Below are 24,964 nucleotides of genomic sequence, written 5' to 3' on the forward strand. Positions count from 1 at the left end.
AGCTCTCTAATCCGATGGAAGGCCTGTATCTTTCCGGAGTTCAGACTCAGAACTTAGAAGATCGCGCTCCTGCAAATAAGAGCAACTTCGATGCGAGAATATGCTCTTCTGACACTGTTATTTCTTGGAATTCAAGTTCAACAGAATTTAAAAAGGGCGTCTCTATTTTACAGGGCAAATACTTTTGAGAGGTCTCCACTTTAGCGGGTACCCGCAAAAGGGTCGCCATTTCAACGGATTTTCTTTAATATAATTGCGTAAAATCCGTTTTTATGGGGACTCTTTTGTGAGCGCCCGTTAAAATGGAGACTTCCCCAAAGTATTTGAACGAAAAAAGAGGAGACCCTATTTTAAATCTTTCCAGATTCAAAGTCAGTCAATCTGTTTATTGTAAAACCTCACATGTGAAACGAAAGAGAAGTGAACTCAGACAGAAGATTTTCAAGAGAAATAAAGAAACAATTAATTAAAAAAAAAGAATGCTTATTTTTACAGAATTTGGTTTTGAAGAGATGAAAAAACAAATCGACTAAATTGTGAAAAATGGGGGCAGTGAGTGTTAAAATCTTCTAAATTTACTTCTTGTCGATGACAATAATAGCGTGCTGTCCTCCGCCAGAAATGGCCACAACCTAAAATTGGCGTTAAAATGCGTTGTCAAAAGTTATATTCGGACGAGATCCACGCAAGTACTAATTGAACAAAACAACTTCCCAATTCTATTTCTGATTACCTTTTGTCCTTCAATCTGTTTGCCAGCAACTTGCACGGGCTCCCACTCGTCGTCTTCCGATCCGTTGGTCAGCTGAAGATTGCTGCCCATTCCCCAGGCAAAGGCGCTTCCATCTTCGGCCAGAGCATAGGAGCAACAACTAATTGACAGATTAGATCCAACAAATATCGACACAAAAGACTAACCTTCCAGTTCCAACAGAAACGATTTTCTTCTCAATCGCTACTTTCCTCAAAACTGAGCTTTCTCGGAGAGTTTCCTTTTCTCCGACTCCTAATCGGCCGTAATCGCCGCATCCGATCGTGAATACATCACCTTGAGAGAATTTGTTCATTCAATTAATTTTAAATTAAGTATGTAATTGAAAATCAAAGCCGATAAATTATCGGCGATAATTGAGAAAGCTTGGGGCTTCTCGATTATTAGATTATACCGAAGATTTCGTACCTTCTTTAGACAGCAGGACGGAATGATGCATTCCCGAGGAGATTTGCTTGACTTCTACAGCGTTCCCTTCGAACTTGTAAGGCACTACTTCGGGACTGAAAAGAAGAAGATGAAATAAACGCTCGAGAAATACAAATCTTACCTGAATCTGATCTCCCGATCGCCGAATCCAATCTGGTAGCAATTATTCAATCCGAATCCAAGAACAGCTCCAGAAGACATGATCAAAAACGAGCTGAATTGACCGCATGCAATGTCCTCTACTTCTCCATATACGCGCTAAAAATACAGCTCCTTATTTCAAATTGCGACAATTCATATTTGATCAGATTTGGCAAATTGCTCTAGCAATACTTGGGTTTTGAGCGCTACTCAAAATAGAAAGAAAAAAGAAAGCATGTCCACTTACCTTGTACTTTTTCTGCAGATGGATCATTTCAGCTTTTAGAATTTTGCCAAGGCCTCTTCGCCCACCCTTGGTGCAGAAGTGCGACGAAATCTAGTCAACTCGATAAAAAACGGATCAATTTTTGATTGCTTACTCTTCCAAGCTGTCCACTTTCAGCACATCCCATACTCCAAACATTTCCTTCCGTGTCCAAAAGGATCAAATGATCCGCTCCAGAGGCAATTCTTACTACCTTAAAAGAAACTCTTGATCCCTCTATCCCCCTTTTCGATTTACCTTCTTTGAGATTTCCAGCTTGGCCGGCTCCTTGATGATCGCTTTACTCATTTCTTTATCGTCAGTATTTCCAGCAGTAGCGCCCATTCGCCCGTTCGCATCTCGGAAAGTACCCCAGATCCACACAGCTCCGTCATTGGTCAAAACAGCGGAGTGCGAATCCCCGGCGCAGCAGAAGATCGCATCTGTCACTCCTGCGACCCTTGAAAGAACATGAGTTTTAGTCAAATTTTTTGATTGCTTACTTTGCTGGAAGAAAAGCTTCCTCTTCCTCTTTCGTCTCGCGGCCGAGGGCGCCTTCGTCGTTGCAGCCGAAAGTGTAAACATCGCCCGAGTCGCCGATGCATACGTTGTGCATGCCTCCAGCTGCCGCGCAGAGAATTGGCTCGTCCAATTCTTTCACAAGAGCGGGCTTCTTTCGCTCTGAAAAATTCTTTTCCTTCAACTTCGTAATTCTCGCTCTTACCCATGATATCTTCTCCACAGCCGAGTTGTCCAGCATCGCCCATTCCAAACGCCAGCAAGACTCCATTCTCCGGCCACTGTTCCCTCGTGAACGGCTTCGCGAAGCTCTCCTGCCTCGACACCGTTTCCAACAGCGATCGTCTCCCCTTTGGTCGGCCTCGTTTCTTTGGCATGTCTGGAAGCTCAGAGAGAGAAGACGACTTTTTCATTTTCGCCGGAGAATCGCCGCCAGAAGGATGAGCGCGCTTTTTCGGTCGCCCGCGTCCCCTCTTAGGACTTTCTTCCACTTCTAAAGTCGTTCTCAAGATGGAGAGCGGAGGGAGATTTACCTAGATTGGCAACTTTGTCGACGATTTCCTTCGTCGTCTCGGATCCCTGGCTCTCTTGGCTAGCCGGCTCTTCTTCCTCTGGAACGTCCTTTAGCACTTCTTGACTCTCTTTAGCTTGGCTCTCAGTTTCTGCCATTTTCGTTGCTTTCTGAAATAAAGAAGGTTATAACCGATTCATCTCTCTATATTATTAGGCAGTAAATTGAGCAAGAGTACCTTCGGTCTCGCCATTTTCAAAAAAAGAGCCTCCTCGAGAATTCAAAAAATAGGCTTTTGCTGCTCTCTGTAAACCGATTTTCGATCGAAATGAGAGCAGTTCAAATTTAGAACAACAACTTGATAAAATCAGAAAAACAAAAATTCTCTCAGGCGGTAGATTGAGATCGCGGACCGTAGGTGAGTTGATGAAATCAAGGAAGAGAAAGGCAGAAATTTCAGCGCTTGAAAAAGCGACTGATAGAACATTGATTAACAGCGGATGTGTTTTTGTTCTTATTTCTTGGGACGCGAGTGAAGCGCCCTTGCATTTTCTTGCTTTTCTGCGCGTTTTCTTCTAGGACTTCTTTCATCGACACTTTCGTAAGCTTGGCCCGAGCGCATTTTCCTTCAAGCTTTTTTCTTCGCTTTTCGTCGTAACGAATCCCATTCCAGAATTCTTCAACGCTCGGCTTTTCGCCTTTTTCCGCATCTAAAAAGATGTGAAGAGATCTTCGAGACCCTGACTCAGGTTTTCTACACAGGTTACCGAATACACAGTTTGAATTACCTCTGATAGAAGTAGAATAAGGACTGTAGAAAGATTCATGAATGGCAGCTCCGATTTCCGCTCTATTCTTTCTCGCCAATCCGTAAATATCTTTGGAAAACAACTGTGAATTTGAACATTTCTTCTTCGAATCCAACTTATCCAAAGACACTTGAATTGCTCCGTTTTTATCTTGGCGAGTGTTGTAAACGACGATGTCGAGGGAAGCTTCGTCGTTTTTTGCGAACTCTTCTTTGGCTCTTCTTTGGTTTGAGAACGAATCAGAAGGGGGGATAGTCGAGCCGCGGCCCTGAGAGAGCGAATTTCGCCAAATTTGGGGATGAGCCACATTCGGATGTTATTGAATCGACTGTCATTAGCCGCCCTGTATCAAAGGTTTTGAATGAGTAGGAATAATGATCTCATTATTCGGAGATTTTTGGAATTATTCCTGGTTTTTGATTGGCTGAGGCAAAAAATACTGGCCTCTGATTGGCTGAAATTCCCCATGGACCCAAAAATAGCCTTATTTTCTAGTCAACATGGTATTTTATAAATTCTTACAAATTTTGATATTTTTTCAAACTAAAAAAATTAAATTTGAAATTCAACTTAGTTTTTTAACCTTTTTCCTTCATCCAATCCAGCTGCAATAATAGTCTTCAGCAATTCGATTTCCTTCTTTTTGCTCATCTCTTCTTCTTTTTCTCCTTTTACAAAAATCGTTTTTTGGAACGTTCGTTTTTTCCAAAACTCTTGAATTCGTGATTGGCCGTTGAATCAGGCGCGCAATTTGAATCGCCGCCGGGATCAGATGGTTTTTGGCCTTTCTCTTGTGAGGTGGCTTGTGGGTGTGGTGGATTTTGAAGATCGAAGCGAATTGATATTGAGCAGGGACGGAGCTGCTCAAAGGAGCCAATAAGCGACGAGCGCTGAGCCAAAAGCAGCTCAAGCTCCAGAGCGCCCGAACCCGACTCCAGCTCAAAAACAATTTCAAAAAAGAGAGAGAAAAGAAATTGAACGAAAAATAACGGAAGAAGATTTTTAAGGAAGAGAAAGATGTGGAATTGCGTGGAGGATCGAGTGGGAAACGACAAATACGGGGGAAGAGTGATTCGAAGAATCATTTTCGACGACATTTACGCCGATCGAATCGCAGTTTTGAGTCAAAATCCAATTTCCAGAGCAGCTTATCCTCATCTAAAGGTACTGTAGCGCTAATAAATTGTCGTTTCCAACCTTTTTTTCAACCAGAGCGGCGACAAAGTGGTCTTCTACGACAACTGCGAAATCAAAGAAGGGAGCTTTCTTCTCTCATCCGAGCAGAAATCCACTTATCTCAACCCAAAAACAATCATCGGCGAAGTTTTATCGACAGAAGAAGAGATCAGAAACTTCTGCAAATCGCATGGAATCGCCAAGAACGCACAAAGTTTACACACGTAAGTTGAAGTTTATCAAAAATGAAATGAATAGAAAGCGAGAAAGCCGCAAGCTTTTCTTCGTTTTTTTTTTCAAGCGAAAGTATCAAAAATCGGATGACTTTCAATTCGTTTTAGTCTGGTGATCGAAGCTTATTTATTCCTGGAACGAAAAATGAGCAGCGCGCGAGAAGCCCACTTCCCAGATAATACTGGTTCACGGATGAGCAGCCCGATGAGCCGAAAGCGTCCAGCGCCCGTGATGAACGAACAGCTGGCGCAGGCGAAAGCTTCGCGGATTCTCAATGCGATGGGCTTTCCCAATCCGGCTTTGGCTGTCTCTCCTCTTTCATCTGCTCCAAACTTGTCACCAATCGCGCTCCAAGCGCAACAACTCGCTCTTCAGCAACAAATTTCTTCAAAAAACAAAGAAGAAAACGATGAAACTCAAACGAAAAAAGCTAAAAACGAAGCCGAATCGATCGAGGTAAGATTAACCCGTCTTAGAGAGGGTTAACCCAGGGACAGAAATAAACCCATTTCTTCAAGCCCAAATCCCCTGAAAAGCAAGCTGCAAGTGAAGACTCAAATTCAATGGACATTCAGGCAAATTCCCAAATTGAAAATAACACTGAAGCAGGTATGAAGCGACCTTTTTTGTTCATCTCTATTTTTTTTTTTGCAGAAATCTCAGAAATTGAAATAAAAACGGAACCAACTGGAGGAGAAATCGCCGTCGTCGAACTCGAAGAAAATAACGACGATAATCTTCCTCTCGATCAACTTCCAGGGCCGAGCAATACAAACAACGTCTTTCAAAATCCCTCCGACTTCCAGCTTCCTAACAACCAATGTAAGTTCTTTTTTAGTTCTCCTTGGTTTTTATTCAAGAGGGAGCATCTTTGCTCGGCTGTGAAAAAAAGCCTAAGTCAGGGACTTGAAAGAGCTTCAACTAAAAGCTGCGAGGCGGCTTTTCGAAAAAACGAAGCCGCAAAGCGGCTTCGCCAAAGTTAGCATCTCGATTCTACACGGTTTTTCGTTAAAGATTTTACGGGACCCTGACTCAGGTTTTCAACACAGGTTTCCGAGCCATGGGGAGTATTTTTTCTAAAGAAAGTCTTCAGTTGTATTCGACAAGCATGAAATGTCGACCGAAGGAAAGCCCTCTTTGAATGATATCGTGCTCAATAAAGTGGTCCGACACGATAAAGGAAACAAGTTTCCAATTATAACTTTTCACGTGAGCATCAGCGGGAAAGAGTATCAATACCTAATTCGCCGGGCGGGCAGGGGTTCCATCCATATTCGATGCAGGAAGGAAAGGGACTGTCGAGCGGGGCTCAGGTCGGGTTGGAAAAGTCCTCCTTTTTCGCCTCTTTTGGTCGGCTTTTTGACCGCTTTTGGTCATTTTTCAACCTTTGAAAAGACTCTATTGCCCAGCGCTGATTTACCAAAACCCGGATTCGGAAAAATTCAAAAACGCCAAGTTTAAATTCGATCGAAACCACCCACTAGTCGAGGACTTGTCGGCCTATCGAATCGCCCAAGCCGCCCCTGAAATGATTCAGGAGCATACTTGTCCTCTTGAAGTTCATGAAACTTGGCAAGTTAATTATGAGCTTCCGACCATTCAAATTCAGCAAGAAGACGAAGACTCTTTTCATATTCATAACTGAAAATCATTTTTTGACAAAATTGCATCTTACCCATTTATTTTTCCATCAAAAATCCCATTTCAGAAAAAGCAACTCAATATTTTTCTTTCAGTATCTCGGAATGGAGTCTTCCCAAACGTCCCCGTATCCGACCAAAACGATCCTGCCTCGCAGCACTGGGCATTGATGCAAATGAGCGGCTTAACCATCCAAAACGGACTTCAACAACTGGCCAATACGCAGAACAGTAGAACTCCACCTAGACAATCTTCAAAGACCTACTCGACCAAGGTAAGATCCTAAAAGCTCGTTTTTCGGAACATTTTGGTGAAAGTGGTCTATTTTTAATGAATGAGAGCTTCATATATAAATTCATAATCATACTGTGATTCTGATTTCAGAGTGACTTATTTTCGCGGAAACTCGAGATCGGACAGTCACTCTGGAATCAGAATCGCGGTAATTTAATATGGCATTTGTATGCATCTTTGCGAGTTTTTCCTTGCATCTTGTCTGTAACGCAAAAAATGGGCCTCATCCACAAAAAAAGTAGTCACGTTCCATCCGAAACGTAATATTTTCCGTTCAGGTCGCGAAAAATAGACCCGATGGACCAACTACTTGGAGGCCTGTTGTGTACGACAAGATGGAGCAAAAGCTCGCGGAAATGCGCGAAGAGGGCATGACCATTGACGGCATTGAAGCAGAATATACCCAAGCAGATCTCCCCACGGGGTACATTCGCTGCGTCGGCCCTTGTCGGAATAAAAACGCGCCCATGTTGTCCCACACCGGCACCGGCAACGAAGTCAAACTTAAATTATTCAACGGTGAATATTTTTATTTCTTCCTCAATCCATAAAAATCTAGTGCGCCGTCACGTGATGCGCTATCACAATCCGAACTGGAGGCCGGGGGAGCGAGGGAATACCGACAATCCCCAAAATTATCATTTGAGCATCGCTACTGCTAATACTGCCAATCCAAAAGAATACATGCAAATGCCATATTATTAAATTGTTGTCAAAAATGCAATAATCTGAAAGCTCCTTATTTATAGTTTTTTTAATGAGCTGAAACTGGTTTAATTAGAGGCAGACTAATAAAGCGAGGGATGAGGATCCGGACGCTACGTACGAGCCGTTAGTGGTCGAGAAAGTAAAGCGCAAAGTGCGAGAGTGGAGTAGCAAGGGGTACACGATCGAGGGATTTGAAGGCGAGTTCAAGAACGGCGAAGCGACAGGGTACGCGCGCTGCGTTGGCGAGTGCAACCAGCCCGGTCTCCTGGTCAAAGTGACCGGCTCGGGCACTGCGCTGAATATTTGGAGACGTAAGTCTTAATCTTTCTTATTTCGCGATATATAGAATTCCAAATATTTATCTCATTTTCTCTAATTTAGTCGTCCAGCACATAAAACGGAGACATGCGCCGCCGCATCCCATGCCCATGCTTGAACAATGAACTTTTATCATTTATCTTCTTCTTCCAAGAAAGCTCAGAACTCAAATCCGACAAATATTTGAAATATTCCTTTTTCCGCTCTTCACTTCAATTCACAAAAATGCCTTCCCTCATTTTCCGAAACAATAATTTTATTTGCAATAAAGAAAAATCAAATTTAAAATCTTCTCGATTGTAATATTGAAGCATTTTAACCAAATTGAATTCATGGATTCCTTTTTTCAGTTGACGGATGAACAACGAATCGATATCATTAAAATCTTCGTGTTGCAGAAAACTTCGAAGGCGCAGCTCGGCAGAATGTACGGGGTCTCGGACGTTTCAATCCACAAAGTCATCAAGAACAAAGAAAAATGGATCGTCCGGGCGCTCAACAAGCTTCGTAACGACGACCCTGATAACGAAGACGAGCGGCAGCTGCTTGGAAGACTTTTGGAACAAGCGATGATCGAGCAAAATCAAGCTCGCTTGGAGCAAACCAAAGCGAGTCAGATTCAAGGGCCTAGCAACAATCCTCGATTATATCCGCAAGTTGCCGCCGGTCCCTCTCAACTAGCAATCGGAAGTGGGTCTCAAATTGTCCCTGGAAGAGTGGCAAGTGATCCATTGGATCCGAACAATCAGCGAACTTCTTTAAATTTGGACATGAGCTTCGCCAGGTCTCCCTATTTCGATCAACCAAGTGGCTTTGCTTCCACTGGACAGCGAATCGTTCAAGACGGATTTCCAGCTGGAGAGTTGCCTCCAACGATGAAAGTAGAAGTGCTCGAAGAAAATTGAATGATCACCAATCACCTTTAAACTATGCCGATTAAAACTGCCTTATTACATGTTTCAAAGTAAAAGATAAATAAAATTTTTCCGTCGAAGAGAATCTGTGTGTCTTTGTCGATGTTTATAAAGCGTGAAATTGATATTGGTAACTCTCAAACTGTAGCTTTTAGAAAAACGTTATGAGTTCTTCCGACGAGTCATCTGATGAAGATAATTATATTTTGTTCAAAAATCGAGAAGGGACTGGTTATATTTTATCGCTGACTCGGAGAATCGCAAGTTTTATAATTCAATAAAGTCTTGTCAGAATTAAATTTTGTTGGATTATTCATTTTAAATATTTGAACGGTTTACTTTCGTCGAAACTAACTACTTTCGGCTTTCATTTTCTATCGATTCTAGAGCTCAATTTGTTATTTTTGAAAACCTAAAAAAGAGTGGCGAGACATAACACCGCTAAACCCAGAGGACAATTTCGAACATGAAGTTGTCCGAATCGCCTATTCCGAAGACTTCAAGGATTGTTTCGACTATTTCCGAGCTATTTGCGAAAAGGAAGAATATTCGCAGCGCGCTTTAGAGCTCACCGAAGAATGCATCAAAAGAAATCACGCGAATTATTCGGTTTGGGAATATAGAAGGCGCATTTTGAAGAAACTTGGGAAGAAACTCGAGCCGGAGTATGAGTACACTCAAAAAATGCTCAAAAGACACATCAAAAACTTTCAAATTTGGCATCATAGGTGAGCGAATATTGGGATTAATTTAATTATAGACAAAGAAGCCGCTTGCGGCTTCGAATAGGAGAGAAAGTGAGCCGCTTTTTTCATCTTGAAATATGACTTTTTATGAATCAAAAGAAAACCAAGAAGCCGCGTGCGGCTTCGAGCTGGAAAAGACGAGAAAGCCGCTCAAAGCGCGGCTTAAGTTTTCTTCCACTCTAATCCGCGAGCGGCTTCTCGATTATAAGTTGATTCACAAAAAGTCGTGGTTTCTGTCGTTTGGAGAAGGAATTTTAAATCGCCCTAGAAGTCGGTTTGTTTTCGGAGATAACGAGCGTTGAAGGCGATATTTATACGATTTGACGGGTATAATCTTTCATTTTTGCGCTTTAGGCAGGTCCTCTGCGAATGGGCAAACGATGGCTCGCGGGAGAAAGCGATGACGGAACTGATTTTCAAGCAGGATCAGAAGAACTACCACGCCTGGCAGCACCGACAGTGGGTTGTCAAACGCTTTGGGCTTTTTGAAGGAGAGATTGATTTTGCCAGAGAGTTGCTGGTAAAAGACGTGTACAACAACTCGGCGTGGAATCACTTGTACTTTTGTATTCAAAACTCGACTGGCTGGAGCGAAGAAATCAGAAAGGTAAAGAAAATTTAAAAACTTCCGAGAAGGCTACTCCTAGAAGCTAAGAGTTCCATTCAGAGCGAACTTTCCTTTGTCCAAGAAAAGCTAGAAGTCGCTATTGACAATGAATGCGCGTGGAACTATCTGCGAGCCGTTCAAAACCACATTCTCACCGCTAATCCACGTAACTATCTACACTTTTTCTGAAATAGAGACTCTTGTTCAGAGTTGGCGGACAAGTTTGTGAGCAAACTTGAAGTAATTGAGGACAGGGGAAATTCGCACAAGCATTTGGCCGCGTACGTCGCCGATTATTTAGCAGAAAAGACGGAAAGGGATAGTGATAAAGAATCGGGAACCAAGGCGGTTCAAATTTATACAGTAAGTTAAAAAAAATAAATGTTCATTTACATTTTTCTTTTGCAATTTTTGACGTCCGTGACATTTTCCATGATGTCATAACTTTGCGTCATTTACGGAGATGAACTAAAGTAACCCTTCTTTTAGGAATTATCCTCCAATTTGGACCCTGTGAGGCGAAATTACTGGAACTATCTCTCCTCCTGCCTCTCCGCCAAAATTTGAAAAACATGTACCTTTCAATACTCAGAATAATAACTGATAATCAAAGTCTTAAATCTGCTGATGCAACTGAATGCATTAAGTTAATTACCGCTCTGCCCTGTGGGCTCTCGGACTTGCCTTGCTCTTTGCAATTATCGGTGGATGCGACGCTAGACAAAGTCGCTTATTAGAAATATCCTCGAAAAAGTCATTTTTGTCCACTCAATTTTTATTGAGATCATAAATAGCTAGTCAAGGTTGACGCATTTTTACAACGCGCTTTATTGGGTTTATTTTTGTCATACACAAAGAGGCATTTTTATTTACTAAAAGAGATTGGATTCTTTAGAATGAGTAGAGGGACAGTCCTCGTCACTGGCGGAGCCGGATATATTGGAAGCCACACTGTAGTCGAGCTTCTCAAGGAAGGCTATGATGCTGTCGTCGTGGATAACATGGGAAATGCTGTCCAAGGTGAGTTCAAACTTTTAAGTCTTCTCTTTTCAAAAGTGAATCCTGATCATTGATATTTATACTAAAGCTAAGCCTTTGACTCATTTCATTCTTATTTTTCCCACTAGTTTACAGTAAACTAAGTTACAATAAACTACCAAGTTTCACTTCACAAAAGTAGCTTTATTTCATTCTCATTTTCGAATTTTTAGGCGACAACGGACCTGAGTCTCTCCACCGAGTTGAAAAAATCACCGGCAAGAAGGTCACATTTTACGAGCTCGACGTCAGGGATGCCGAAAAACTCGAAAAGGTAATGTTCATCTTTGAGGTGGCGAAGAACGATGATATTTAGGTGTTCAAAGATCACAAGATCACGGCCGTTCTTCATTTCGCCGGACTCAAGTCTGTTAACGAATCGGTCTCGCAGCCCCTCGAGTACTACAACAACAACATCTCGGGTACTTTAATTCTGCTTGAAATCATGATGAAGTATGGAGTCAAGCAGTTTGTCTTCTCCTCCTCCGCCACCGGTACGCTCTTCCCTTTCAATCCTATTTCCAACCTTCTATCAAGTCTACGGACCACCAGAACAAAACCCAGTTGATGAGCCACATCGTGTCGGCTTTGGAATCACCAATCCTTATGGAAGAACAAAATACTTCATCGAAGAAATCCTCCGAGACGTCGTCATTGCTGATCCTGAATGGCGAGTTACTATGCTCAGGTACTCCGAAAAACTCCGATCTTAACTTCTCAATACACGGGCGCGCGACTAAGCGCTCAAAACACGGGGTCGGGAAAACCGACCACCAAGCATTATTCAGGCCGGCGCGGCGCGCCAAATCCGTAGTGTGAAAAACAGCGCCGACTATTTTGATCTCTTGTTCATATTTCCGTCGAAGTCATAAGTTCAAAACTATACTGTTAGAAAGCTTAAACACTCAGCTATTCATTCATGTTATTATCAAGGAAAAAAAAACCTTCCGATTTTTCGAAAATGAGCGCGAGAGAAATCTGGTGCAAAGCGCCAACCCTCTTGAGAAAATTCATGAAACTTCACAGAGTGGTTTAATTTGTTCATATAAGTGCACATTCCAAAAATTAGGTCAAACGGATTACTACCTTTGAAGTAATTGCGGGTCAAAGTCGCCGTGGTCGGTTTTACCGACCACGTGCATTGAGAAGTTAATTCATTTTTGTGAAGATATTTCAACCCAGTCGGCGCTCATGAAAGCGGCCTGATCGGAGAAGATCCAGATGGACCACCGAACAACTTGATGCCATACGTTTCTCAAGGTGATTTTTCAGTGCTCAAATGACTTTTAAAATCGCATCCTTCAGTCGCTATCGGTCGCCGACCCCATCTTGTCGTCTTCGGAAACGACTGGGAAACCCCCGACGGAACTGGCGTCCGAGACTGGATCCACGTCGTCGATTTGGCTGTCGGACACATTGCCGCGCTCAACAAGTTGCCGTCCAACTCGGGAATCAAGGTCTACAACCTCGGCACCGGACGGGGCTATTCCGTGCTCGAAGCTGTCAAGGAATTCGAAAAAGCATCAGGAAAGGAGGTCAAGTACGTGATTGGGCCTCGACGACCAGGAGATTTGGCGAATGTTGTTGCTGATCCTCGACTCTCCGAAAAGGTGAATTTACTGTCATCTTGCAGTTTTTATGGATGGTTTAGGAACTGGGATGGAAAGCGACCAGAGGCCTTCCAGAAATGTGCGCCGATCTGTGGCGCTGGCAAGACCAGAACCCCTACGGTTTCAGAAAGAAAGAAGACGCCAAATAAATCAATTCAACCCAAAAAGCCAAGAAGTAGCAAAGTATTTAACAAAAAATTATGGGCCACCGCGCGGTGTGACTTTTACCTACTCGACAACCACTCTATCATAACCTGTCTTCTTTTCAAATGACTGACTTGTGCAATATATCAACTCGTTTATAAATTATAATGATCAATCTCGACAGTTCATTCTTATTCGCAGCATTTCATACGAAATTCTTTTTTTTCATTAGTCAGAAAAAATTTCCAAGCATTTTCATCTCTAGCGATATTCTAGCGCTATTTTCATTCAGGGATTTAGCCCCACTGTTAACAATTTAATCTGCAACTTGACTTGAAAGGATATCTCATTATTTTACTCACTAAATATATTTAATTCTTATAACCAGAAATTTGCCATAACGAATTTGACCATGATTTTTATAATTAAGACTTATGCAAAGTTTGCTTATTCACGGTCATGCGTTTCGACTTCAGTCAAAGTAAGCTTCATTTTCTGGGTTTTTGGACGAGATGGATGTGTTACTTGAGTTTTGGCATCATGCTTTCTTACAAGGAAATGATTTTCAATTGAAATTTGCAAATAAATTTTTCCAATCTTCAATCTTAAAAATTCATTTGTTGAATTCGAAAATAAAGTTGTCATCAGCGAGCAGCAGATTGAAATGGTCATTCATTTTCTCGCCGATTTGGATTCTCGATTTCTTGATGATTACAACTGCAATTGCGCATTTATCAGAAAACAAATGCGCGTATAAAAACGAAGCATCGAAGGATGTAAGTACTTTTTGTTTATTCGAAGATCTAAAGCAAATTCTTGTGGCTTGTTCTGCTGTGTTCCTCAGTTGATCGGGCGAGAAGATCTTGCATTCGCTCGAATTGGAAGACTTCCAGCTTGATTTGATTCTCCGTCGGTTTCGCCGAAGAAGTAGCTGTAATTGTCAACGCTAGAATTTTTGAAAATCTCATTTTTCTGTTCTATTTTTGTTTGATTCCAGCCCTTTTTATGCAGAGTTTTTATGTAAGTGGCGCCATCTGGTGACTCGAGATAGCAATCAATCAACCCGCGGGTGACAAAAGCAGAACAAGCTCTGAGAAAAAATGCCAGGCCCAGCTGGTCCTCTCGGCATGTATCTAAACAAGAAATCGAGGCCACTTCCCATCCCTCCTCGATTTTCACGGTTTAGATCTGTCGGACGCTCTCGTCAAATCTCCTCAGAACTCAATTTCCCCCGTTTCCCACAGAATTTCCCACTTTCTCAGCTTCAATTTTCAGTTCGAACTTGGAATCACGAACTTATCGAATGGAATATTCTCGAGCTTGTTTACCATCATGCTCTTTCTCAAATTAGAAGAACCCAGTTGGATCGAAAGGCCCTTGCCCAACTTGTGTATTTTCATCCCTCTTTGGTCCCTTCTACTTTTCAACATAGTCCTTTATTCTTCAAAGCAATACAAGCAAAGGGGCTTTTAAATCATTACTGTATTGAGATTTATTTCAATTAAAAAACCCTCGAAAGTTTATCAAAACTGCCGCTGAAGCTCGAAAAGATACTTGAACTTTTCAACTGAAATTTGTATAAATATAAAAAACAACGAATCTTCAAAATCGAATCTTCAAAACAAGGAAATCCCGTTTTCAACCGAACCAAAATTGTAGAATGGAATCGGCCCCACCAGTAGCACCTCCTCCTCCACCGCCAGTTCCCAGTTTTACTCCTCAAATATCAATTCCTGTTAATGAAAGTGGCCTGAATAACGACCCGTCGAAAATAGCAAAAGGTAAGAGTTCAATAGTTTCATCTGTCGTATCTCTTTTTTCTAGCGGCGATTGAAGCGAGAGAAACAGGAATTTTGAACCTTTCAAATTGCGGCTTGAGAAAGTTTCCAATCGGCGTGATTAAACTTGCTGGACCAGAAGTGAAAAGAATTAATTTGTCTGGGAACCAGCTAGAATCGCTGCCGACTGATTTCAAGAAATATTCAAAGCGTAAGTTCCATTTTTCAAAACTGATAAAGAGAAGGTTCAATAGTGGAGCATTTGAATTTGGAACGAAACTTGTTTTCGCGCTTTGCCGTAGCGATGGTGGAGCTACCCGATTTGAAAGTTATCAACCTGTCGAACAACTGCTTCGAAGAATTGTCAGCTGAGCATTTGGACAGATTCAGTGGAAATGCAATCGTCGATTTGAGAATCAACAATCTTACTGCAGAAGCGCAGGATTTGGCTTCAAACTACTCTTTTATACAGTTCTAGTCATTTTTTGTTGATTTCTGTTTGCCTACTTTTTATCAAACTGATTTTTTGTAAATATAATTTTCCTAATTCAGTGTTTTTGAGATTTCTTTATTTACGGAGCTCCAACATTGAATCTGTTAGAATGAAACGGATTAAAGAGCTGTACGAGCTATTCGAAAAGAATGTAAATATACCAAAGAGGGAAGAGACACTAAACGCGATATCAAGTCATTCCAAAAGAGACGAGCTTGCCAGACTTGTATTTGAAAGAGCTGATGGAAATGTTTTTGCCTTCGCTAAGAATCAGCTTCTTCCAGCAAATGATGCTGATGAATACGGCCCATTTGATCATCTTCTCGAAGCGGGTCATTGTATGAGGATCCTCAAAATGATGGCTAAAGAAGATTATGTAATCAACTTGTTGAAGGACGATTTCCGGGCTGAACACGGTCGTGAGCCGAACAGCTTGTCGGATATTGCCAGAATTTTTGCCGAGCGAGAATATATCACGAAAGAATCATCCCTTGCAAAGCGGAGAGCTGTTTTTCAAACCGATGGGACAGCAAAAATTGGAAGTACTTGGATCATAACCCTTTTGGGTATTGAAGGTGTCGACGACGACGATGATAGATGGCAAGAATCCGTGTACGTTTATAAGATTTTACGAAAGGAAGGAATCAGTTTGGAGAAGGTGAATTTTCATAGATCGTCCCTGGATATCAATATCTGGTACTTTGACGAAACGTTTCTCTTTGAGCCGTTTCTCATTATGTTGAATTCTGAAGAGAACACATATTATGTTTTAAATTTACTTGAACCAAGTGAGCCGCCAAGGGCCATAAGAATGGGAGGCCGACCATGGTTTATGTTGCAGAAAGATGACATCGGTCAATATCGATACGACAGTGATGTCCGTCTTAATGGCGAGCTTCGAGAAGCTGTCCTCTTCCCGCTCATCTACGTTCAAGATGATAACAGCTTTTGTATCGAATGTGCTCAAATCAGTTCATCATCGATCGAAATTCTTTGGAAAGAAACCATTATTGTACCTGAAATGTGCTTTGAAAAAAGGCTTTACCTGTTGGACAATGATAACTTGATCCTTCATATCATCTTAGAAGTTAACGAAGACCATGGAACCGCCAATGGATTACTTGCTTTTCATATCATTCTTTCGAGAAGAAAAATAATTCGCTACGATTTTCCGCAGATATCGGGGTATGTTGACTTTGGAATTATCAAGGAGCGCCTCGCAGTGATGATTTGGAATCCCAACAATTGGGAAGACAGCGATGACGACGACAGTGATATAGAATTCAGCGACGCAGAAAACAAAGATGCAGACGATAGCGATGGAGACGATAGCGATGGAGACGACAGCGACGAAGACAATGACAAGAACGAGAATGGCGATCCTGGCTTCACCACCTTTTGTTGGTTGTCAGAAGAGAAAGATTTCGAAATTGTTTGTTTCTTCGAGCTTTTATTCAAGCAGGATATTAGCATACATGGAGGGATGATAGTACAAGACAACCTGCTGAACAAAACGCGCAAAAAATTTTGCACAAAACGCCTGATTAATCAACTGGGCGAACTAAAAATGGATCAGACCCCCGAACCTTTTTCGACCAAAAAAATAAATGGTGTCGCAGTTAGAAGACCCTTTGTTCAGTTAGGTAATATCTATGAGATTTTGTCCACAATTAACGTCAATTTAGAAAGGCTTTTCTCACGAGAATGTTCAATAAAGAGGGCGAAGAAAGAAATTTGCGTGAAAGATCGGTCAAAAATAGGATGCGTTACCTATCAACCAAGAAAAGAAGCATTCTCCATCGAAATATTCATCTAGGAAGGTTTTAACCAATGACGTCTTCAGGTTTATCAATTTGTTTGTAGTTTTACTGCGCAGAAATTACCGCGATTTTCATCCGATCGACGAATTTTAATTTTCTTATAAAATCTTATGTACATTCACCGGCAAGTTATTATCGCTCTTCATTTTTTTATATTGCTCTGAATCGGACTCATTTTTTTACTGTACATTGAACTGCTCTGTAGTGTTTCACTGCCCACATAAAATATTACCTCTACAATTGATTACTTATTTTTCGTTAGATCATGGCTCGATCTGTAGACGCGTACGCAGAGTACGAAAGAATCGTCGGCGGTGACGACAAAGGAAAGACAGTGTTTTTTTTAAATTGCACAAAATCTGGGGAGTCCTTTATCTCCGAGCAGGATCGCCGTAGAAAGTCCCCAAAGGGCTTAAAATCTAGCTCAGGGTCTAATCTAGTGCGTAAGGGGGTTTATAAATTCTAGAGCCCACGTGATATTACGTAATATTACGTAATATAGGAAATATCATGATTTTTTCCAGTAAGTAAGGTTACAGATATCAAAAAGTATACCTATCGACGTCATTTTTCATCCACTTTCTCGACTGAGGTCACTTGAGGTCACGTGACCCCAAATGACCTCGATATAAATAAAAAACTTCCTAATAATGAGTGATATATATTTTTGAATAATTTTGAAAGATGATTGACATTCACACTTGAAAGAGGTCATTTGGGGTCACATGACCTCAGGTGACCCCAAGTTTTTTTTTTAAACGAAACATTATGAGTCATACATCATTTTAAAGCCCTTTTAAAGCCGTTTCAGCCCCGTCCCTTGATTTTTAAATTTAAGGGGCTTGACGGCCCTTCGGGCCGTTTCAGCCCCGTCCCTTGATTTTTAAATTTAAGGGGCTTGACGGCCCTTCGGGCCGTTTCAGCCCCGTCCCTTGATTTTTAAATTTAAGGGGCTTGACGGCCCTTCGGGCCGTTTCAGCCCCGTCCCTTGATTTTTAAATTTAAGGGGCTTGACGGCCCTTCGGGCCGTTTCAGCCCCGTCCCTTGATTTTTAAATTTAAGGGGCTTGACGGCCCTTCGGGCCGTTTCAGCCCCGTCCCTTGATTTTAAATTTAAGGGCTTGACGGCCCTTCGGGCCGTTTCAGCCCCGTCCCTTGATTTTAAATTTAAGGGGCTTGACGGCCCTTCGGGCCGTTTCAGCCCCGTCCCTTGATTTTTAAATTTAAGGGGCTTGACGGCCCTTCGGGCCGTTTCAGCCCCGTCCCTTGATTTTAAATTTAAGGGGCTTGACGGCCCTTCGGGCCGTTTCAGCCCCGTCCCTTGATTTTTAAATTTAAGGGGCTTGACGGCCCTTCGGGCCGTTTCAGCCCCGTCCCTTGATTTTAAATTTAAGGGGCTTGACGGCCCTTCGGGCCGTTTCAGCCCCGTCCCTTGATTTTAAATTTAAGGGGCTTGACGGCCCTTCGGGCCGTTTCAGCCCCGTCCCTTGATTTTTAAATTTAAGGGGCTTGACGGCCCTTCGGGCCGTTTCAGCCCCGTCCCTTGATTTTTAAATTTAAGGGGCTTGACGGCCCTTCGGGCCGTTTCAGCCCCGTCCCTTGATTTTTAAATTTAAGGGGCTTGACGGCCCTTCGGGCCGTTTCAGCCCCGTCCCTTGATTTTTAAATTTAAGGGGCTTGACGGCCCTTCGGGCCGTTTCAGCCCCGTCCCTTGATTTTTAAATTTAAGGGGCTTGACGGCCCTTCGGGCCGTTTCAGCCCCGTCCCTTGATTTTAAATTTAAGGGGCTTGACGGCCCTTCGGGCCGTTTCAGCCCCGTCCCTTGATTTTTAAATTTAAGGGGCTTGACGGCCCTTCGGGCCGTTTCAGCCCCGTCCCTTGATTTTTAAATTTAAGGGGCTTGACGGCCCTTCGGGCCGTTTCAGCCCCGTCCCTTGATTTTAAATTTAAGGGGCTTGACGGCCCTTCGGGCCGTTTCAGCCCCGTCCCTTGATTTTTAAATTTAAGGGGCTTGACGGCCCTTCGGGCCGTTTCAGCCCCGTCCCTTGATTTTTAAATTTAAGGGGCTTGACGGCCCTTCGGGCCGTTTCAGCCCCGTCCCTTGATTTTTAAATTTAAGGGCTTGACGGCCCTTCGGGCCGTTTCAGCCCCGTCCCTTGATTTTAAATTTAAGGGGCTTGACGGCCCTTCGGGCCGTTTCAGCCCCGTCCCTTGATTTTAAATTTAAGGGGCTTGACGGCCCTTCGGGCCGTTTCAGCCCCGTCCCTTGATTTTTAAATTTAAGGGGCTTGACGGCCCTTCGGGCCGTTTCAGCCCCGTCCCTTGATTTTTAAATTTAAGGGGCTTGACGGCCCTTCGGGCCGTTTCAGCCCCGTCCCTTGATTTTAAATTTAAGGGGCTTGACGGCCCTTCGGGCCGTTTCAGCCCCGTCCCTTGATTTTAAATTTAAGGGGCTTGACGGCCCTTCGGGCCGTTTCAGCCCCGTCCCTTGATTTTTAAATTTAAGGGGCTTGACGGCCCTTCGGGCCGTTTCAGCCCCGTCCCTTGATTTTTAAATTTAAGGGGCTTGACGGCCCTTCGGGCCGTTTCAGCCCCGTCCCTTGATTTTTAAATTTAAGGGGCTTGACAAAGGCTGGGAAGCCTGAGTTGATCATTCTCAGTTGCGTCCCCAACCCCACCCACCTCCATCTGATGTTAAAATTTATTTAGACCTCATTTTTAGTTTTCTTATGGTTTTTATTAAATTTTTTAAGTAAAGTTTACAGTCGTCAAATACGTGTATTCTTCCCTCATTCTTTCTTCCAGTGAGGTTTCCCACAGAGTCCTCCGGGTCCTCCGCACCAATTTTAGAGAAGGTGAACTTCGAGCGTCGATTACGCAATGATTTAGTAATTTCTAGAGCTAGGCAAACCCCTTACGCACTAGATTAGACCCTTAGCTACATTTTCCACCCTTTGGCATTTCTGTAGCATTACTGTAGCGTGAGAATAAGCGCTCCCCAAGAAGCCCGTTTTTTGTGCAATTTAAAAAAAACACTGTCAAAGCTCTTCTCAGATGCAGAATTCGACGCTTATAAAAAACGTGTTACGCCGCTGCGCATCAACAATCGGATGTTCGTTTCGTGGCAAAATGAAAATGGGATGGATTGCAAACTCATCGGTCCAGAGACCAAATGCCTCTGTCAGTGCCGGTACAAACGACACCAGACGGATGTGACGGAGATAAATGAAAAGACGAAGAAGATTCCTTGCGCCGAGTATGTTCAGATTTTCGGAATTCATTTTCATTCACTTTATAGCTGCGGGTGTAAAGGATTTACATATGTCCCGGCAAATGGTCCCCGACAGCTCCGATGCGGGCGATGCAAGTGCGAAGCAAGTGTTCATAACGCGAAAGTGACGCCTTTTAAGTGCCTAAAGGTGTTTTGGAAATATACAATTATTCAATTATGTAATATATTTTTGAATATAAATATGTTAAAAATGAATTCTAGTGCTCGAAATGCCCTGGTTTCATGACTGCTGCTCGTTGCTCTTGCGGAAAACTCGCGCCAGCTCACCGTTTGGTTGTGGAATCGAAAGAAGAACGCGCTGCTGCAGGAAAACCGATCGGAATTGATTGCATTTACAAAGCGATGGGTGGAATCACCGGCTTCTCAAGTCTTCTCGACGGAGCGCAGAGGCTTGATCCAAGTGGACTTGGCGACTTTCCTTCGATAGCCGCTGCATATAAAGCTCTAGAGTAGCCTCTATGCAAGATTTATCTTCATCAAACGTCGAACTTCCAAGAAAAACATTGTTCAACATCGGCTAACCGCAGCCCTAATTCTTCTTTAATTCCTGGCCCAGCATTCTTCTTCTGACTGAAATCATTCTAATCTTATATTTTCGAAATTTAAAAGATATTTATTTTTTTAATTGATCAGAATTCATCACTTTTTCTTTTCAAGAAATGGCAAATAGACGGTCAAGATATTTCGGAATCGTGCAAGTTCTTCTTTGGTACTTTATTCATTTCGCAGTCAGCTCTATCTCCTGGTTCTTCAAAATTGTGCGAAGATTGAATCCTTTCAAGACAAAACTATCGGTGAGTTTTTAATCTTGATTCTTGACGAGCAAAATTTTTAAGAATAAATTTCATCATGCCCCAGAACACATCGCACTCGTTGCTTACAAAAACAGTCTGATAGACTCATCACAAATGAAATCTGTTGCTTTGGAACTCCTTCAGCGTGGATGCAAAAAGATATCGATTTGGGATCCAGATCGTCGAATGGAAAAGTAACTCGCTTTTTTGTCCTAATTTTTACTGAAATTCTAGGTCGAAAATTGACTGGTCAGAGCTTCATTGCAGACTGCTAACGCCGAAGAATGGTGGAAGCACAGTCTCAGAAAGTATAAAAAGGATGAAGGCCAGCAGTGTCTCGGTGAAGGAAGTAAACTTGGAATTGCTCGACCATTTTATTGGTCCGAACGGGGAGGAACCACACCTCTTGCTGAGTTGTGGAGCGACGGATCTTGTCTCTACTCAGGGTTATCCTCCATGGGTAAGCTTCATCTTCCCTTTTTTATTTCTACAAGAGGGCTTTAGGCGTTGAGATTGACGACGATTTACCCCCTTCCATCGCCGTATTCGAAGTCTCAAATCAACGAAGTGCTCGCAAGATACTCTACCGTTACGCAACGCTTTGGAAAATAGTCTTTCCATTTCCTTTTAAATTCAAGCTTCACGCTGCTTTTTTTGAGATTACTTCATTACCGGCCTTTCTGGGTGCAATTAGCAAAATCCTTCTGTATAATTTTCTTCCATGATTGCACCACTTGCTGGCCTACTCTCTAAGTCTGCCTTTTTTATTCGAACTGGAAGAAATATTCTCAAGCTTCATTCTTATGCAATTAGATAAATAAATAATTAAACATTGAATAAATCTTTCCTTTTTCTTTCAAAGAATGGGTAAGAGAAAGTCAGTTTCATTCGGCGAGCCGCAAGTCAAGGAATTCACAAGAGACGAGGTTGAGGGTTCAAAGAAAGAAGATGCTCCCGCGAAAATTCGCAGAAACAATCGAGTTATTGAAAACACAGACTTCGATTTTGGCACTGCCGATCAGCGAGCAGAAAATCAAAACTTCGTCAATGAAAAAGTAAGATCTTCTTCTTGAATTCCTCTTAAAAATAAGGGGACGCGGATGAAAACAGGTCTGCATACAATCGATTCCGACGACGAAGAAGAAAACGCGCAGAATGAGAAGAAGCTCAAGTACAAAAAGCTCGATATTGAGAAAGTGCAGGGCTTGGAAGCCGACACCTATCACGACAACCTCGACGAAGATGGTAACATGATCACAGGCTTCAATCTCAAAGACGAAGAAGAGGAGGGCGAGTTTGACTCGACCGGACAGTTTCACTTCAAAAAACGAGATGGTAAGTTAAAAAATCAGTTTTCAAAATGAACAAGCTTTTCAGATCGCGATGAGTGGCTCGACACAGTCGACTGGAAAAAGATCAAAAACAAGGAAAAAGAGGAAGAAAGCACGAAAATGGAAGAAGACGCGAAGCCCGACGAAGACGAAAAACTCTCTGAGCGGGAAATTTTAGAAAAGATCGTTGCAAAAATGAACCCAAAAGAAACCGTGACGAAATGCCTTCAAAGACTTGGAAGTGGCGCTTCAGCTTCAAATATTCCAGCTTGGAAACAGAAAAGACTCGATAAACTCGCAAAGGTTCGCCTTTTTTCTTTTGAAAATTTGTCGACTGAAATCATAGAGGAAAGCGGCCGCCAAGGGTCAAAACGCGAGCACTTCAAAATACGAGGTTAAAGAAGAAGTGAACAAGGAAGAAGTGGCACAGCTCACGAATCTTGTTGACCAACTGAGTCGACGGGGCTACTACGATATCTACACTGATACGTATGAGAAGATCAAGCATAAAATTAGCTCCATGCCTGCGGATGAAGGTTAGTTTTTGAGAAATAGCTGATGCTTGATACATTTGCAGACGATGTGCTGGACATGTTTGGCGAGGCAATCGAAGGCGGAAAAAGCATCGCTGAACAAGCAACAGCAGAAGTTGGCCTTTCTGACTCGGACACCAAGTGGGAGTATAAATTCAAAGACAAGGACGACGATATCAAGGGCCCTTTGTCAACGCAGGAAATGGAGCGCGTAAGTCACCAATTTTTTAAAGCAAGTTCCATTTGTTATTATTGCATTTTCAAGAGCTTTTCTAAAAACTACTTTATCCATTAACAATGTGTTTTAGCTGAAAGATACGCACAAACAAGCAGCCGATATCTTCTGCCGTCGCACCAATTCGGGCAACACGTGGTACAGCATAAAACGCGTCGACTTTGACTTGTGGTAAAATGACCACTTCGCTTTCACTGCCTCAGTTATTTAACGAGTGACCACATGTAATAAATAATTCTGGAAAATGAAAATTTCAGAATGGATTTTCCAAAGACTGAAAAGCTGAAACTTGAACTTTTTCCAAAAGGGCTTCATTTTTCTATTTCTGAACTTCTTCTCGAGTTAGTTAATGAGCAGGAGGAGTTTTCCAGGGCATTGAAAAGGGTTGAGCTTCTTCGTGATGTCGGTTAGTTACTGTTTTTTTTAACAGGCAAAGCATTTCTTAGCGCACGATCAACTGAACGCTGGAAAATACTCTGACGTTGACGTTAAATGGCGGCGCGCTTACTATCTCTTCTCATTTGTGGAGGCGTTTTGCAAATTTCGCATGAATCAGAGCTCCGTAGAAATTTTGAAGAGCTGCGATGAAGGGCTTCTAATGGGAGCACCTGTTGACGGATTCAGTATACATGACATTATCGCAGCGACGCGTCCAGCCTACAGCTCTGACGACAAGCCGTCAATAAACTGCTCAATTGAGGAGCAAAACGCATTGCCAGCTTTGAAGAACCCTATTACGCGTTTGTCGCGGCTACCGACTTTAGAGGAATGGATAAATATCCGGATGGCGGGAAAACCAGTTCTTATCAGTCAAGGCGCCTCCTCCTGGCCGGCGGTGGAAAAGTGGAGCTTTGAGTTTCTCTGGGAAAAGCTCAAAGGACGCACAGTGCCGATTGAAGAAGGCGCTAAATATACAGACGAAGATTGGGGACAAAGACTCAGAACTTTCGACGATTTTCTTCGCTCGATTTTCAAAAAGAAGGAGGAAAAGGGGATCAAAAGCTATTTGGCTCAGTAACGGGTTTTGAATTAATCTGCAGCCTGTAGCTTGTTGAACAGAGTACCCTTCTTTCGAACTTGATACTTGACTTTCTTTTGCTTTTCTTTTTGCGGTCGAAACAGGGAACCCTTAGTGCAGCATCCGCTTTTGGAACAGGTGCCCGAATTGTATGATGACATTGAATTTCCTGACTACTGTTTTACCAATTCCTCCGACGACCCTGAAGGTATCCAATTTAAACAGCCTTTCAAATCGTTTGTTCAAGTGAATGCATGGATAGGCCCAGCCGGGACAGTTTCAAGCTTGCACACGGACAACAAGTTCAATTTGTTCGCCCAAATTCGCGGAAAGAAATACTTTGTTCTCGCCGACCCAAAATACTCTTCCTTGATACCTACTGTCAGCAAGGTAATGTTCAATTCAAGCAAGTTGGAAGTCGAGGACAAAGAGGTTTGGGACAATTCTGGGGTGGTCTTTGAAGATTGCATTGTCCAAGGTATTTTTGACACCCTTGAAAGAGTCTTTTGAAGATGATTCTATTTTAGAAGGAGATCTTCTGTATATACCAAAGCTGTATTGGCACTATGTTCGCTCATTGACACCGTCAATAAGTCTGTCGATTTGGTTTGAATAAAACAAAAACTAGTTCACTTTCGTTTGCTAGAAAATATTAAGAACTAAAAATCGAAGACGTTGTTAGTAGTGCGCTGGATAGAATGCTCTTCACCTTCAACTTGAGTAATTCTGGCGTCCGCAAAGGGCACCACGAATCAGAAAAAGCTGATCGCTGCAGGTCGAAAAGGCCGTGAACTT

At 42.6% G+C, this 24,964-nt stretch overlaps 9 protein-coding genes across 14 annotated transcripts; 8 read left to right on the top strand and 1 right to left on the bottom strand.

Annotated features, from left to right (window-relative positions):
- Nucleotides 1-365: 365 nt before the first annotated feature.
- Nucleotides 366-3,005, bottom strand: LOC145697033 (regulator of chromosome condensation-like). Of its 2 annotated transcripts, none has more exons than XM_081774169.1 (12): nucleotides 2,876-3,005; nucleotides 2,660-2,807; nucleotides 2,332-2,616; nucleotides 2,111-2,288; nucleotides 1,866-2,067; nucleotides 1,723-1,821; nucleotides 1,590-1,679; nucleotides 1,323-1,459; nucleotides 1,181-1,275; nucleotides 919-1,048; nucleotides 734-872; nucleotides 366-632 (listed from the first exon to the last, which is right to left on the bottom strand). In XM_081774169.1, the coding sequence occupies exons 1-12, from the start codon at nucleotides 2,888-2,890 to the stop codon at nucleotides 576-578; spliced, it is 1,575 nt and encodes a 524-aa protein (XP_081630295.1). In that variant the 5' UTR covers nucleotides 2,891-3,005; the 3' UTR covers nucleotides 366-575. The 2 variants fall into 2 exon arrangements, with proteins under 2 accessions (XP_081630295.1, XP_081630294.1); XM_081774168.1 differs by having other exon boundaries at nucleotides 2,332-2,619.
- A 1,239-nt stretch (nucleotides 3,006-4,244) lies between these two features.
- On the top strand, nucleotides 4,245-8,816 carry LOC145698530 (uncharacterized). Of its 4 annotated transcripts, none has more exons than XM_081775733.1 (8): nucleotides 4,247-4,610; nucleotides 4,659-4,846; nucleotides 4,964-5,312; nucleotides 5,375-5,465; nucleotides 5,511-5,678; nucleotides 6,593-6,771; nucleotides 7,070-7,310; nucleotides 7,351-7,511. In XM_081775733.1, exons 1-8 carry the CDS (start codon nucleotides 4,464-4,466, stop codon nucleotides 7,494-7,496), a joined length of 1,509 nt encoding a protein of 502 aa, XP_081631859.1. In that variant the 5' UTR covers nucleotides 4,247-4,463; the 3' UTR covers nucleotides 7,497-7,511. The 4 variants fall into 4 exon arrangements, with proteins under 4 accessions (XP_081631858.1, XP_081631861.1, XP_081631859.1 ...); XM_081775734.1 differs by lacking the exons at nucleotides 7,070-7,310; nucleotides 7,351-7,511 and adding exons at nucleotides 7,573-7,810; nucleotides 7,881-8,063 and having other exon boundaries at nucleotides 4,266-4,610; XM_081775732.1 differs by lacking the exons at nucleotides 7,070-7,310; nucleotides 7,351-7,511 and adding an exon at nucleotides 8,168-8,816 and having other exon boundaries at nucleotides 4,245-4,610.
- LOC145697978 (protein farnesyltransferase/geranylgeranyltransferase type-1 subunit alpha-like) lies at nucleotides 8,772-10,760 on the top strand. Its single transcript, XM_081775185.1, has 6 exons — nucleotides 8,772-8,781; nucleotides 9,153-9,459; nucleotides 9,832-10,084; nucleotides 10,145-10,250; nucleotides 10,293-10,447; nucleotides 10,574-10,760. The coding sequence occupies exons 1-6, from the start codon at nucleotides 8,772-8,774 to the stop codon at nucleotides 10,649-10,651; spliced, it is 909 nt and encodes a 302-aa protein (XP_081631311.1). The 3' UTR covers nucleotides 10,652-10,760.
- Nucleotides 10,761-10,955: 195 nt separating this feature from the next.
- Nucleotides 10,956-13,211, top strand: LOC145700000 (UDP-glucose 4-epimerase-like). Its single transcript, XM_081777263.1, has 7 exons — nucleotides 10,956-11,104; nucleotides 11,296-11,396; nucleotides 11,439-11,616; nucleotides 11,660-11,810; nucleotides 12,291-12,382; nucleotides 12,428-12,732; nucleotides 12,774-13,211. Exons 1-7 carry the CDS (start codon nucleotides 10,981-10,983, stop codon nucleotides 12,879-12,881), a joined length of 1,059 nt encoding a protein of 352 aa, XP_081633389.1. The 5' UTR covers nucleotides 10,956-10,980; the 3' UTR covers nucleotides 12,882-13,211.
- A 306-nt stretch (nucleotides 13,212-13,517) lies between these two features.
- Nucleotides 13,518-17,213, top strand: LOC145699999 (uncharacterized). 2 transcript variants are annotated; one of them, XM_081777262.1, is made up of 7 exons: nucleotides 13,518-13,652; nucleotides 14,152-14,657; nucleotides 14,701-14,865; nucleotides 14,909-16,332; nucleotides 16,435-16,790; nucleotides 16,833-16,967; nucleotides 17,011-17,213. In XM_081777262.1, the coding sequence occupies exons 4-6, from the start codon at nucleotides 15,257-15,259 to the stop codon at nucleotides 16,961-16,963; spliced, it is 1,563 nt and encodes a 520-aa protein (XP_081633388.1). In that variant the 5' UTR covers nucleotides 13,518-13,652; nucleotides 14,152-14,657; nucleotides 14,701-14,865; nucleotides 14,909-15,256; the 3' UTR covers nucleotides 16,964-16,967; nucleotides 17,011-17,213. The 2 variants fall into 2 exon arrangements, with proteins under 2 accessions (XP_081633388.1, XP_081633387.1); XM_081777261.1 differs by having other exon boundaries at nucleotides 14,909-16,790.
- A 2,484-nt stretch (nucleotides 17,214-19,697) lies between these two features.
- On the top strand, nucleotides 19,698-20,883 carry LOC145700002 (protein FAM221A-like). The gene is made up of 3 exons (XM_081777266.1): nucleotides 19,698-20,222; nucleotides 20,265-20,385; nucleotides 20,460-20,883. Exons 1-3 carry the CDS (start codon nucleotides 20,077-20,079, stop codon nucleotides 20,709-20,711), a joined length of 519 nt encoding a protein of 172 aa, XP_081633392.1. The 5' UTR covers nucleotides 19,698-20,076; the 3' UTR covers nucleotides 20,712-20,883.
- Nucleotides 20,884-20,885: 2 nt separating this feature from the next.
- Nucleotides 20,886-21,877, top strand: LOC145700001 (uncharacterized). The gene is made up of 4 exons (XM_081777265.1): nucleotides 20,886-21,052; nucleotides 21,095-21,246; nucleotides 21,287-21,512; nucleotides 21,557-21,877. Exons 1-4 carry the CDS (start codon nucleotides 20,918-20,920, stop codon nucleotides 21,662-21,664), a joined length of 621 nt encoding a protein of 206 aa, XP_081633391.1. The 5' UTR covers nucleotides 20,886-20,917; the 3' UTR covers nucleotides 21,665-21,877.
- A 32-nt stretch (nucleotides 21,878-21,909) lies between these two features.
- On the top strand, nucleotides 21,910-23,423 carry LOC145700003 (CD2 antigen cytoplasmic tail-binding protein 2 homolog). Its single transcript, XM_081777267.1, has 6 exons — nucleotides 21,910-22,107; nucleotides 22,144-22,387; nucleotides 22,430-22,686; nucleotides 22,730-22,919; nucleotides 22,961-23,127; nucleotides 23,225-23,423. The coding sequence occupies exons 1-6, from the start codon at nucleotides 21,916-21,918 to the stop codon at nucleotides 23,324-23,326; spliced, it is 1,152 nt and encodes a 383-aa protein (XP_081633393.1). The 5' UTR covers nucleotides 21,910-21,915; the 3' UTR covers nucleotides 23,327-23,423.
- LOC145697979 (bifunctional peptidase and arginyl-hydroxylase JMJD5-like) lies at nucleotides 23,410-24,960 on the top strand. The gene is made up of 5 exons (XM_081775186.1): nucleotides 23,410-23,557; nucleotides 23,598-24,165; nucleotides 24,274-24,377; nucleotides 24,417-24,647; nucleotides 24,827-24,960. Exons 1-5 carry the CDS (start codon nucleotides 23,410-23,412, stop codon nucleotides 24,958-24,960), a joined length of 1,185 nt encoding a protein of 394 aa, XP_081631312.1.
- The last annotated feature ends 4 nt before the right edge of the window (nucleotides 24,961-24,964 follow it).

The sequence above is a fragment of the Oikopleura dioica genome, chromosome 2 (assembly GCF_907165135.1).
Source record: "Oikopleura dioica chromosome 2, OKI2018_I68_1.0, whole genome shotgun sequence".
Taxonomy (NCBI): domain Eukaryota; kingdom Metazoa; phylum Chordata; class Appendicularia; order Copelata; family Oikopleuridae; genus Oikopleura; species Oikopleura dioica.

What these genes read in the sequence shown, in the direction of transcription:
- LOC145697033 (XM_081774168.1), bottom strand. An exon ending in CGACAAAGTTGCCAATCTAG is followed by an intron (nt 2,620 to 2,659) that starts GTAAATCTCCCT and finishes GAACGACTTTAG; the next exon opens with AAGTGGAAGAAAGTCCTAAG. An exon ending in AACAGATTGAAGGACAAAAG is followed by an intron (nt 633 to 733) that starts GTAATCAGAAAT and finishes CGCCAATTTTAG; the next exon opens with GTTGTGGCCATTTCTGGCGG.
- LOC145698530 (XM_081775732.1), top strand. Translation starts at nt 4,464, where the DNA reads ATGTGGAATTGCGTGGAGGATCGAGTGGGAAACGACAAATACGGGGGA. An exon ending in AACGCACAAAGTTTACACAC is followed by an intron (nt 4,847 to 4,963) that starts GTAAGTTGAAGT and finishes AATTCGTTTTAG; the next exon opens with TCTGGTGATCGAAGCTTATT. An exon ending in CCAGCTTCCTAACAACCAAT is followed by an intron (nt 5,679 to 6,592) that starts GTAAGTTCTTTT and finishes TTTTTCTTTCAG; the next exon opens with TATCTCGGAATGGAGTCTTC.
- LOC145697978 (XM_081775185.1), top strand. An exon ending in TTTCAAATTTGGCATCATAG is followed by an intron (nt 9,460 to 9,831) that starts GTGAGCGAATAT and finishes TTTGCGCTTTAG; the next exon opens with GCAGGTCCTCTGCGAATGGG. An exon ending in CATTCTCACCGCTAATCCAC is followed by an intron (nt 10,251 to 10,292) that starts GTAACTATCTAC and finishes ACTCTTGTTCAG; the next exon opens with AGTTGGCGGACAAGTTTGTG.
- LOC145700000 (XM_081777263.1), top strand. Translation starts at nt 10,981, where the DNA reads ATGAGTAGAGGGACAGTCCTCGTCACTGGCGGAGCCGGATATATTGGA. An exon ending in CTTCTCCTCCTCCGCCACCG is followed by an intron (nt 11,617 to 11,659) that starts GTACGCTCTTCC and finishes CCTTCTATCAAG; the next exon opens with TCTACGGACCACCAGAACAA. An exon ending in ATCCTCGACTCTCCGAAAAG is followed by an intron (nt 12,733 to 12,773) that starts GTGAATTTACTG and finishes TGGATGGTTTAG; the next exon opens with GAACTGGGATGGAAAGCGAC.
- LOC145699999 (XM_081777261.1), top strand. Translation starts at nt 15,257, where the DNA reads ATGAAACGGATTAAAGAGCTGTACGAGCTATTCGAAAAGAATGTAAAT. An exon ending in AAGACCCTTTGTTCAGTTAG is followed by an intron (nt 16,791 to 16,832) that starts GTAATATCTATG and finishes ACGTCAATTTAG; the next exon opens with AAAGGCTTTTCTCACGAGAA.
- LOC145700002 (XM_081777266.1), top strand. Translation starts at nt 20,077, where the DNA reads ATGTTCGTTTCGTGGCAAAATGAAAATGGGATGGATTGCAAACTCATC. An exon ending in AAGAAGATTCCTTGCGCCGA is followed by an intron (nt 20,223 to 20,264) that starts GTATGTTCAGAT and finishes TTCACTTTATAG; the next exon opens with CTGCGGGTGTAAAGGATTTA. An exon ending in CGCCTTTTAAGTGCCTAAAG is followed by an intron (nt 20,386 to 20,459) that starts GTGTTTTGGAAA and finishes AATGAATTCTAG; the next exon opens with TGCTCGAAATGCCCTGGTTT.
- LOC145700001 (XM_081777265.1), top strand. Translation starts at nt 20,918, where the DNA reads ATGGCAAATAGACGGTCAAGATATTTCGGAATCGTGCAAGTTCTTCTT. An exon ending in CCAGATCGTCGAATGGAAAA is followed by an intron (nt 21,247 to 21,286) that starts GTAACTCGCTTT and finishes CTGAAATTCTAG; the next exon opens with GTCGAAAATTGACTGGTCAG. An exon ending in CTCAGGGTTATCCTCCATGG is followed by an intron (nt 21,513 to 21,556) that starts GTAAGCTTCATC and finishes AGAGGGCTTTAG; the next exon opens with GCGTTGAGATTGACGACGAT.
- LOC145700003 (XM_081777267.1), top strand. Translation starts at nt 21,916, where the DNA reads ATGGGTAAGAGAAAGTCAGTTTCATTCGGCGAGCCGCAAGTCAAGGAA. An exon ending in AAAACTTCGTCAATGAAAAA is followed by an intron (nt 22,108 to 22,143) that starts GTAAGATCTTCT and finishes CTTAAAAATAAG; the next exon opens with GGGACGCGGATGAAAACAGG. An exon ending in CAACGCAGGAAATGGAGCGC is followed by an intron (nt 23,128 to 23,224) that starts GTAAGTCACCAA and finishes AATGTGTTTTAG; the next exon opens with CTGAAAGATACGCACAAACA.
- LOC145697979 (XM_081775186.1), top strand. Translation starts at nt 23,410, where the DNA reads ATGGATTTTCCAAAGACTGAAAAGCTGAAACTTGAACTTTTTCCAAAA. An exon ending in ATCAAAAGCTATTTGGCTCA is followed by an intron (nt 24,166 to 24,273) that starts GTAACGGGTTTT and finishes CGGTCGAAACAG; the next exon opens with GGAACCCTTAGTGCAGCATC. An exon ending in TGAAGATTGCATTGTCCAAG is followed by an intron (nt 24,648 to 24,826) that starts GTATTTTTGACA and finishes GAAAATATTAAG; the next exon opens with AACTAAAAATCGAAGACGTT.